Source organism: Orbicella faveolata, unplaced genomic scaffold, assembly GCF_042242905.1.
Source record: "Orbicella faveolata isolate gen_17 unplaced genomic scaffold, um_ofav_v1 contig_4, whole genome shotgun sequence".
NCBI lineage: Eukaryota > Metazoa > Cnidaria > Anthozoa > Scleractinia > Merulinidae > Orbicella > Orbicella faveolata.
The window spans coordinates 4,086,235-4,098,188 of NW_028301569.1; the positions used below are offsets into that span (position 1 = coordinate 4,086,235).

The following is an 11,954-nucleotide window of genomic DNA, read 5'->3' on the forward strand; positions in this document are numbered from 1 at the left end:
TATTATTCCTTGCAGACATGCACGAAACTGCTCAACATGGGGAAATATGACAGCGTGCAATACTCCAAGGTTGAAGATCTTGGAGGTCAAGATGAACCAGCAACTGAGCAAGTCAAGACAAGCACCACTGGGAAGAAATTGGGAAAGTGGTCAAGTGTTCGTTAAATGAAAGTAAATATATGACATAACGGTTGCTATTATGTTTTGAAGCACAGCAATATAGTGTAGTGTGTGTTTTGTTCGGGATGAAATAGTATTTTTATTTACCAAACTGTAACCTTGAAAAACCGTCACCAAGTAAGATATAATGATTTCATTTGTAAGCTTTTTGTGAAAAATTAATTTTAAATCTGGCATTTTCCTTTTACGCAGTAAAGAAAATATTTGTTACAAATGTTACTTGATAGTAGTCAAACAAATCTGAAGCAGACCTTGTGAAATTGTTCTTTGTTTTGGAGCTACTTAGTTCTGTAATCGCTTTAAACCTTTTGCTTTTTTTTTTTTGTTGTTGTGGTTATTGAGTTGTACAAATTTCTGCACCGAAAATGAGACGAAATTTGCAATGATTTCAGCTTGTTTGGAAATGAAGCAGCTCAAGTTAGCTAGTCAGAATAATATGAGAACTTTCCCTTTAAATGCTACATGAACAAAACGAAGTAACTAAGTAATAGTCGTAAACAGCCTTTGTGGAAGTAAACAGCCTCCATTACCTTTGAAATAATGTTAAGTTTACAAAAGATATTCGTTACAGTAACTTTTTTTTCTCTGAAGAATTCTCTGATCAGTTCATTAATTTGATCAATTTAGAATAGTATGAGATAGACTCTTCTAAAAGGGCTGACTGTTTATTTAACTCTGTGCCGATGTATGCACGGAAAAAAAATTGGCAACATTTACCTATTTAACTATTTACGTACAAAGTTAAACATGTAAACGTTATAACATGTGAAGGTTTCAAGTTAGGTTACATAATAAACTCCCTTTGGTACTATTTTACCATTGGTATCCATCATCACTGGACTTACTTATTCATTCTCTTTTTTGTTATAACGCCAGATTCCTTGTTTACCGTATAGTTGATTTAAGTGCGATCACGTTGGTTTGCTTTAGTAGATACGAACTAAAATTTCATAACTGATCAAGTCAGAACAAGGAAAGTGTATAATTAAATAGTGTCGGGTGAGTTTTTATAAAGCAACTCACTGTTTTAGTGACAATTCGTTGATATGTCAGTAGTAATGTTAACCGCAGTTTGCTTTAGTAAATACGAGTTAAATTTCATTAACTGATCCAGTCAGACAAGGGTAATATTTCATAAATAGTTTGCAGAGTTTTTATAAAGCAACTCGCTGTTTTAGTGACAATTCGTTGATATGTCAGTAGTAATATTAGCTGCAGCTTGTTTAGTAAATACGAGTTAAATTTCGTAATTGATCAAGTCAGAACAAGGAAAATATTTCATAATTAGTTTGCAGAGTTCTTATAAAGCAACTCGCTGTTTTAGTGACACTTCGTTGATATGTCAGTAGTAATATTGACTGCAGTTTGCTTTAGTAAGTAGGAGTTAAAATTTCAATAACTGATCAAGTCAGAACAAGGATAATATTTCATAAATAGTTTGTAGAGCCTTTGTAAAGCAACTCGCTGTTTCAGTGGCACTTTGTTGATATGTCAGTAATAATATTAACTGCAATTTGCTTTAGTAAATACGAGTTAATTTTCAATAACTGATCAAGTCAGAACAAGGATAATATTTCATAAATAGTTTGTTGAGGTTTTATAACGCAACTCGCTGTTTCAGTGACACTTCGTTGATATGTCAGTAGTAATATTAACTGCAGCTTGCTTTAGTAATTACGAGGTGAAATTCATTGACAGATCAAGCTAGAACAAGAAAAAAATATTTCATAACTAGTTTGCAGAGTTTTAATAAAGCAACTTGCTGTTTTAACAACACCTCGTTGATATATCAGAGTAATATTAGCTGCAGTTTGCAGTTCAATTTTTATTATTACCAGCTGATTAAGTCAGAACAAGGAAGATATTTCATATAGTTTTTATAGGTTGTTATATAACTTGAGGTTTTAGTAAAACTCACTTAATATATCAGCAACAAGTAAGAATATATTATTTATCTGGTCAACACAATTCATGATTACTGAAGAAAATATTTAGTACAGCAGTTAGTATAGTATTTTCACGTTGTTATTTAATGATACTATCCGTATCTGCCTTGTTCAATCAACATGTTCTTATTGATATGTGTATGCTATTACTCGTTTGTCGCACATTAAAGTGCTTTGTTTCTGATATTAAGACCTATTAACCATTTTGCTGTAATTCGATAACGATTTATGTTAACTGCTTTTTCTTAAACAGAGGAATACCTCTTTACAGAGTGTTATTTAAGTTAAAATAGCTATTTTAGTAACGGAGTTTAATGTGCAGAAGAAAAACACTTGTTGACAGTGCACGTAACAACTTAACCACGTGAGAGGGATTTACTTACCATCAGCAACAAAGTTTCATTTCACCCCAGAGTCAAAATGAAAGAAGAATTCACCAGTGATATTTGAAAGCAAGCATGATGGGGGTGCTGGCTAGCCGAAATAACCTCATAGTCGAGGGGCACTAGAATCTGTAGAGGTGTTTTGAACTGCACAACTATCCTTAAGTAATATTTGATTCTTGTTAAACACTCTATATAACAGCTTGAATAAAAACGTAAAACTAAAAGCTAACTTTGTGTACAGATATTGTGCGGTACAGATTCATTTTCGTTCCCATGGGTACACTCTGGAAAATTTCGATCGACTAGCAATTGTTATTGGCTTCAGGTCAAGAGTACTTGTACTAAAATAGCCGGACTTTGTGCACTAATGAACTTAAAACTTCAGTTTGAAAATATCGTGTGCCCGACCTAGAATAGGCCATTTTACAGTTGTGCGCTTGGTTACCTGGCCTATGAATGCAAGCGAGGCTGGAGGTGACCTTGCTTTGATACAAACCTCTCGCCTCTCCTCATTTAATGCCAACTATTTAGCATTTGACCAACTTGATTTACACAACAAAATCAGTGAGGTCATTATCAAAACAAGGTCACCTCCAGCCTCGCTGCCATTTAGAGGCCAGGTCACTAAGCAGACAGCTGTAAAATGGCTTATTTTCCCGCGGGGTACCATGTATTTCCCATCAAAATCAGAATCAAACCAACGGGTGTTGGAGAAAAAGGTGTAAACCTGCTGTCCAAAAGGAGCAAAAACAGAACACACCTTATAAACTAATGATGGTAGAAAGAAAGCCGGCAACCCAGAACACATTAAAGAAATCGATAGAAATTCCAAAGAAAAGCTCAAAACTGTTTCAAGTTTTCATACAGTTGATGTAGTTAATGAAACACTTTTTCGAGATCTCCCAAATGTATCACAAGTAACATTTGGTAGTGATAGGTTACATGTACAAAAAAACAAAGATGTTAATGCAATGTCTAGGATCAGTTTGTTTCACAAAAACGTTGCACTTGGCCCAGATTATGTATTCACTTGCAGTGATCAGTTGTGGTAAAATTCCTTAGTGGTGAAATGTGATGTAAATAGATACAAGGCATGCTCACAAGATATGGCCAAGTCCTGCCTTACTGGTTTCAAAAGTGTTAATGAGTCTGAATGGATTTGTGTAACTTGTGATTCAAATCTGAAGAAAGGCAAGTTGCCCAGCTGTTCTAAAGCCAGTAAAATGGGGTTTCCTGGCAAGCCTGAAGTATTAAATTTGACATCTTTAGAAGAGTGACTAATATCACCACGTATACCTATTATGCAACTCCGTGAACTACCTAGAGGTGGTCAATTGTCTATTCATGGAAACATTGTAAATGTCCCAAGTGACGTCAATTCCACTGTCATTGTCTCCCACGGCCACTAAGTGAATCACAAACTATTCCTATAAAACTTAAAAGGCGTCTCAGTTATAAGCACCATTATCAGTTTCAGAATGTTAGACCTAAGAGAGTGTTAGATGCAGCCAAATATCTTGTAGACACAAGTTAGACCCTGTTGGGGGTAAATTCCGACAAGCGACATGGCCTTGAAACGGCGACATCAGAGCTATGAATTGGCGACGAACGACAGACTACTCCAGCGAAATAGGGAACGCGACACCAATAGCAAGATACATCGACAACGAATTTCGGAACTGAGAATGCAGGGATTGTTTTAAACGTCTGAGGCGAAGTGAAGAAGCATTTCCAGAGTTTTAAATGTGTTTTCCTCTCTCACGTGCGATGTCGACGGGTCGTGAAACCCAGGCTTTCTTACATATGCTAAACGTCCAAGTCGAATAAATCGAGTCCGTCATTGCTGAGTATTTTTCTCACTCTCAGCTTAGTGAGCAGTGCCCTAAAACCCCTAAAGACACGCTCAAGGAAAAAGAAAAGAGACCTTCGAAAGTCTGTTTCATATTTTTATCAGTGAGTCACCAGTAGAAGAATATGAAGTTGTATTATCAACAAATGGCATTATGGAAGGAAAAGAGAGACAAGGTCTCAGTTCTCGTCTTCAGCAGAAAGTAAGGGTTACGCCAAATTCTAAGGAAGATTATAGATAGGAGAGATTATCTGATTGAGGCCGTTGAGATTTTGAGTTAAGGAACGGTTGTTAAACATAAACATGGTAAAAATAGTCACAGGTTCGATTGTACTTTAGGTCCAAATAGTGACTGGAAAAAGGCTGAAAATAGCAATACACCCAATCCAGGAAAAAACCGGAAGTTGCATGCAAGTGAGGCTTAATAGCTTCAAAATGGCGGACGAAATGTTGGGGAAGAACGAAAAAATCCGAATGTATGTAGGTTAAAGCTACTTGTCTGGAGGAAATGTGGTAAGGAAAAGGAAAAGAGTTGGACACAAGTGTTGTGCGGCTGCGAACTCTAATAATCGAAGAAAAAACCTACCTGATTTATCATTTCCACGACTGAGTTTCCTTGAAAAGGGGAGATGCCTATTTTACCTCGGTAGGAAATAATTTCTGTTGTTCCGAGTACTTCTTGCCAAGTGATTTTAAACTGAGTACACTTATTGAAACTAGGAGCCGTACCCTCGGTTTTCCCCTGCACAAAAGTTGATGAGGAATCTCTGTGTAGAGCGACAAGATGCGAGGCATCTGAGTCTGGCAAAGAAGTGAATACCCATCAGCTTCAATCAACTTAGGAATTAATCAGCTCTCATGCCTCTGAGGTAACCAAAAAAAGTTTTCCAAAAACAGTGTTGAATGTAGAAGGACATTAGTGATTTAAATACAGCCATTGATGAATTTTGAATCTTTTTTTACTTGCTTAATATTTCAGCAAGATCTGGCTTTTAGGTTTATCAGCGAATATTACTATTCAACATGTCATTTGATTTGGTTTGAATTTTTAAGTAACCACATTGAGGATCGGAAGGGTGGTGGCCTGCTTGTTAATGCTAACGACTCCGGATCGAGCAATCCGGGTTCGAGTCCTGTTTGAGGACATTGTGTTGTGTTCTTAGGCAAGAAACTTGACTATTTCAGTGCCTTTCTTGCCCAAATGTATAAAGGAGCACTGGCGAATTTAATGCTGGGGGTAACTCTGCGATGGACTAGCATCCCGTCCCCGTCTGGGAGGAAGTAGAAACACCCCTATTCGCTTCATGCTTCAGAAACCAGAGATAAGCGCCGACTTGGCTCGTATGCAGACCTTATCTACCTTTGCATTGAGAACTTATTTCGGAGCCTAAGTAGGCCGATTGATTCGCAACATTTATAACGGTCGAGAAAGAAGACCGATGGCTGAGTTATTATGCAATAAGATAGCACGCATTCGAAAAAAGAATACAACCAGAAAACTTATATGCGCATGACACTTTGGTGCCAAAAGATATTAATTTCATTGCATTTCGGTTTCATTACATTTCAGATAGCATTGCAATCCGATTTTATTTCAGCCAGATTTCATTTTGCTCCTTTTTTTTCATATGCCACTGCTTCCTTGAGTTTGTTGTTGGTTCTCACCTGGCTCCAAGGGTTTTTTTCCCGATCACTCCGGTTTCCCTCCATCCTGAAAATCCAGCATTGCCAAATTCCAATTTGATCAGGTTAGAGGACCTGCATGAAAACTAGCTGTGGCTGATTTGGCTTCCTCTCTAAATATTATAATTTATTTATTTATACATTTATTTTTTTCTTGGAGGAACTCATTTGACGTATCAGCACATCAAATTCAGGAAAACGGAGCACTTAGAGAGATTTTCAAAGCCACCGGCGGTAAATTATGGCGGACAAAATGTTAAAAGTCAGTTCAGAAACCTTCTTGAATCAATTTTTACCCAAACGTTTATCGAGAATTATGCCCGTCAGAACCCCGTCGATCGATTTTGCCTCATGGAAAATTTAGAATGGAAGAAACGCTTGAAGCGACTGTTGGAGGGACAAACGACAAGGGGTTTGGTTACCTAGTAGTTTTACAGACAAATTTCCAAGCAGCGAGGGTTGAGATATAAACGCTCTGATCCAACAGCAATACAGCCTGGACGAAATCAAAGTCCCTCCGTAACGAGTACCTTTGTCTTGCGCCAAGAGTCACAAGGCAGCTTTTTATTCCAGCCTTGGATGGCGTCATTTTGCATTTCTCCAATCTATTCTCCAGACCAGAATTGTCGAGAGTTAAGTAAGTCTTTCTCGTAGGAGGTTTCGCTGACTCGGCAATTCTTCAGGAAATGATCAAGAATCATTTTGGTAGCCCTTACCGCATTTTATTGCCGCGCAACGCTACTATGGCAGTTGTTCAAGGAGCAGTGATGTTTGGGCAGAAACCTGACCTGCTTGAGTCTCGAATAATGACTTTGACCTACGGCATCCGTGTACACAAGTGGATTTTAGATGGGCTGCATCCGGAATCGAAGAAAAAAGTCATAGCAGGAATCCCACGCTGTAAAGATGTCTTCCTCAAATTCGTCAAAGTCAATGAAGTCGTTAAAGTCGGGGAAAAGCGTAGATTCCCCAGCTTTGCTTGTTTAACAGGCGAACAAAGACACGGAAAAACTGGTTCTTTCCGATCAGGACGTTCAGATTTGGAGTCTGTCACCGATTCTGATGTGGAAAAGACTCCTGGTCGAGGATTGGTACTTGAGATACCAGAAGCTTGGAAAACCAGGGACATTGAAATAAATTTGTACTTTGGTGGAACAGAAATAAAGGTGCGCGTGGTAAATCTTACGAGTAGCACACAGTCTACAGCCTATCTAAACTTTTTAGCTACCAATTAGTGCATTGCTGAGTTCTGCAGTTGAATGCAGCACAGTGGAACAATAAGGTAAACATGTACGTCATGTTGGTGTTAGTGGTTTTTTGTTTTGACAAAGGAGGGAAACGTCTCGAAATTTATCCATTTCATAAAGACAACGACAACGCACACGTTCATTTTTCTTTAGTTTACAGAGGAAAAAATATGCAATATACAAATACAGAAAAGAAAAATCGAGTAGGTAATATTGATTTCAACAACAACAAGAAAAAACGTTTTTACAACTTGATGAAATAACGGGAAAACGGATCACTTGAATACAGTTTTACTATGTACGGTGGCCTTAATTGGAAATTTTGTAATCATATGGTTGCTTTTTTTCTAAGGGCTGATGACCTTGTAGTAATAGATAGAAGTCGATAAAACGACAAAAAATAAGGCAGCCTCCACACTACGCCGGAGAAATTTGAAAATGCAGCTTTATTTCTACGGTTAGGCCTGCCGTCCACACTAAACGGAGCTTTTCGCAAACGCTCCAAAATGACCGGTGATTGTCGTGTCTTTAAATTCCTCCGGCTTAGTGTGAATGGAAATCATTTGATGCGTTTTCAGAGTGAAAGCTCCGTTTTCAAATTCCTCTGGCATAGAGTGGACGGGATCTTATTAGTAGTAGTAACTTATTTTATCCACATATCGCATATAATGAATGGAAATATGCAAAAGATGTTAATTTTAAATGGTGATATTAAATAGCTTAAATATAGAAACAAAAGTAATAAAATAATAATATAAATAGTAAAAAGTCAATAACGCTTTTACTATTAACAGAGATGGCAATAGCAGCTGTTGTAAGGTTCTCCTAAATACTGGAAGTGACGCTGATTTCCTAATCTTGTCCGGCAAATTGTTCCCTGGTAAAAATAAAATGCTCTATGAGCAAACTTGTGAAAACAACAGGTGTATAAAATTTATCAGGAACTCCTGAATATCGGCTCCTGATAATGTGTATAATTTTGTCTTTCATTTGCATGCTTTGGGTACGAGTTCTGTTGTACTGAGTTGTTTGCCAAGGTATTAAAGAGATATTTAGATGAGAATGCAAGATAATTGAAATGAACAGGTCATTGAATGGACGTAAGGCCATGAAACTTGATTCCGTATGTGGTGTAACTCGCCTAGCTGTGCTAAAAAACTAGCCTGTTTTTGCATGCAACCTTACCAGCCCCGCCATCCTTAAGTGAACTTCCTTAAGGGGAAGTAATGCATCAATTAATTTCAGCAGTGTCTAGGCCCCTGTAGGCAATAGCTGGACATTTGCTTATGTCCTAATTCTGAAGGTGGGGCATCTGATATTTTATTATTAACCAGAAGACGGGCATTTTGGCTATCCCCGGGACAACTAAATCAAAGGTTATGTCGGTGAGCTTTTGCACTATAACAGCTGTCAATGCCCGTCTGTTTCTACAAGCGGCACCATCTTTGAGCGAGTGAGATCGTTTAAGTCTCTCGGCGAGTATATAAGTGACGATCTGACGTGGACCGTACACTGCGGCAATATAGTACAAAAGGCCAACCGACGTCGGTCACTAAAGCGCAGCGGTGCTCCTTCTTCTGACATGTCAGAGTATACCGCTCACTCTTTCCGCGTGTCGCAAGTGTATTTGTACCTTGACTTCAGTGAACCCTGTCTATAAGCTCGTTAAAAGTCGTATACCTGATCTGCAAACCAATCAGTCATTGAGACCTAGGAATTTAACTGTCTGTGCCACAGCCACCAATAGTTTTGGTAACTTCGTCACAGACAAGTAGCTGGCCTCTACGGCTTACGTATAACATGGCATCGATACCGGGTTTCCTAACTGCTGCATCGTTCACTATCCAAAGCAGATCACCAGGTCTTGGGAGGCTGATGGAGCGATTAGTGGACAGAGCGTGTTGAGCTGCATGGAATACGGTTCTAAGGTCATCGGACCATGTAATGGTCGCGTTGGACTGTCGGCTGGCTACTGTGTCGTCAAGTGGGGCCAGAAATGTCAAACACCTAGAGATTACCTTAAGGAGGACATTGTAAGCGCCGATGAAGAAACGTAAGCGACCTGTCTTCGGGCTTTTTGAAGTATGTTTTGGACGTGAATCAGACCACAAGCTGCCACCACACCATTAGTTTAACGAGTAAATCTATAGTTAAACGAGTAAATCTATAGTTAAACGAGCAAATCTATAGTTAAACGAGCAAATCTATAGTTAAACGAGCAAATCTATAGTTAAACGAGTAAATCTATAGTTAAACGAGCAAATCTATAGTTAAACGAGTAAATCTATAGTTAAACGAGCAAATCTATAGTTAAACAAGTAAATCTATAGTTAAACGAGTAAATCTATAGTTAAACGAGCAAATCTATAGTTAAACGAGCAAATCTATAGTTAAACGAGTAAATCTATAGTTAAACGAGTAAATCTATAGTTAGACGAGTAAATCTATAGTTAAACGAGTAAATCTATAGTTAAACGAGTAAATCTATAGTTAAACGAGCAAATCTATAGTTAAACGAGTAAATCGATAGTTAAACGAGTAAATCTATAGTTAAACGAGTAAATCTATAGTTAAACGAGTAAATCTATAGTTAAACGAGCAAATTTATAGTTAAACGAGTAAATCTATAGTTAAACAAGCAAATCTATAGTTAAACGAGTAAATCTATAGTTAAACGAGTAAATCTTTAGTTAAACGAGTAAATCTATAGTTAAACAAGCAAATCTATAGTTAAACGAGTAAATCTATAGTTAAACGAGTAAATCTATAGTTAAACGAGTAAATCTATAGTTAAACGAGTAAATCTATAGTTAAACGAGTAAATCTATAGTTAAACGAGTAAATCTATAGTTAAACGAGTAAATCTATAGTTAAACGAGTAAATCTATAGTTAAACGAGTAAATCTATAGTTAAACGAGTAAATCTATAGTTAAACGAGTAAATCTATAGTTAAACGAGTAAATCTATAGTTAAACGAGTAAATCTATAGTTAAACGAGTAAATCTATAGTTAAACGAGCAAATTTATAGTTAAACGAGTAAATCTATAGTTAAACGAGTAAATCTATAGTTAAACGAGTAAATCTATCACACAAGTGAGCCGAAGCACAACATGACCGAGAAGAGCGCAACAAACGCACGCAGCGAAACTAACGAACTACCGCTGACCGACACTGGTGCAATGAATAAAACTCGATACGGGAAGACAGTGTCCAGTGCACTGTGGGTACAGATGACGCAAGTGGCTTGATTGTTATCATCAATTTGGTGTCGTCACAGCTATACGCCATGACTGAATACGCCAGACGGCCGACTTCGTCAGGGAAACAACGGTAGTTATCGTTTTGTTTAACTGATCCCTGAATCCCTTTATTTACTTGCGGAAAATTGAAAAATATAAGACAAGCAATGAAGGACAACATTACTCGGTTTTGCTTTATCTCAAGCTAAGTGTCTACATCTCCAAATGTCCTTGTGAACGCATTAAGCATAGAAGGCAGTTCACTGATGTTCCCGAAAACAGTGTCAACTACAATTTAATGATGGAACTTGGACCTTAACCAAGTACAAAAAGTGAAACGTCTTGGAAAGAAAGCAAAACTCGTTCAATGGCTAAAATGAGCAGTAATTGAGATATATTACATGTCGCTTCTTACTACATGTTAGTAATTTGCTTTCATAGATCTACATTATTGATATTATTTTTCAGGATACTGCACGACTTGGTAAAGAGTGAGAACAAAAAAATTAAACTAATATAGAAACTACTCGATGTAGAGTCGTTTTTCGTTCTTGAAGTGGTCAGCATAGCTAATTAACAAAATAGACATTTCTACAAACTCCCTAAAAAACAAAATGAATAACTATAACAAAAATAACAATAATTTTAGTCTACGATAGTGGAATGTGTGAAGATTTGTAAATAGATTTTAAGAAAGTTCTTATTATTATTCAAAAAAAAGATCAATAATACTAATAATAATAATAATAATATTAATAAAGATTTACGTAGGATTGCGAACGACCTTTGGTGGCTGGAAACTGTTTTCAGTTTCCAGCTCATTCTAGTAGTTATACTTAAACGGATCGATGCTATCTCTCTTTATCAACTCACGTTAAGATATCAGTAACACGCAAATGCCCAATATCATTCGTAATGAACAAGCTGCAGTTATTGTAAAATTGATTGTGAAGCTGGGAACATGACGTTACTATTTTTTATTGATCTCCGGCTGTCTTTTTGACTTATTTCTCACTCTCCGGAACAGCTGACTAATGATAATTTGCATTCTGAGAACGATTCAGACCTTGGTAGTACGTGTTTTGCTTCGCAAAGAAAGTCGTTGTTTATTGGTCTTAAAAGAAGAACCGAAGAAACAACTCCGATAATTAATCAAAAAGGCAAGTACATAACTCAGTAATAGCTCATAATATCAACTTCAAAAGATTCATTGCCAAGTGCACACTTGGGGTAGAGGATAAATTGCGACGGTTGTTACTTCGCCCCCACATTCAAGAGCTGCCACTAAAACGACACGAAATTCGTCATGGATAGAAGTGAACATCATTTTCTAAAAGTATTCATTTAATTGCTATGCGTCGGAATAGGTTTGCCTGCAGTGGTAGTGTTTTGCACTTGGCAAATAAACAAACTATTTTTGAT

General features: G+C 37.2%; 1 protein-coding gene and 1 pseudogene across 1 annotated transcript in view; both read left to right on the top strand.

Moving 5' to 3' along the window:
• Positions 1-2,741, top strand: part of LOC149101072 (fibroblast growth factor receptor 1-A-like) — a 55,119-nt gene extending 52,378 nt beyond the window's left edge. The window contains exon 22 of the mRNA XM_089276222.1: positions 16-2,741. Coding sequence (XP_089132348.1) covers positions 16-165 — 150 coding nt within the window. The 3' untranslated portion in view covers positions 166-2,741. The remainder of the gene's footprint in view (positions 1-15) is intronic.
• Positions 2,742-3,618: 877 nt separating this feature from the next.
• LOC149101075 (heat shock 70 kDa protein 12A-like) lies at positions 3,619-7,279 on the top strand (annotated as a pseudogene).
• Positions 7,280-11,954: the final 4,675 nt, after the last annotated feature.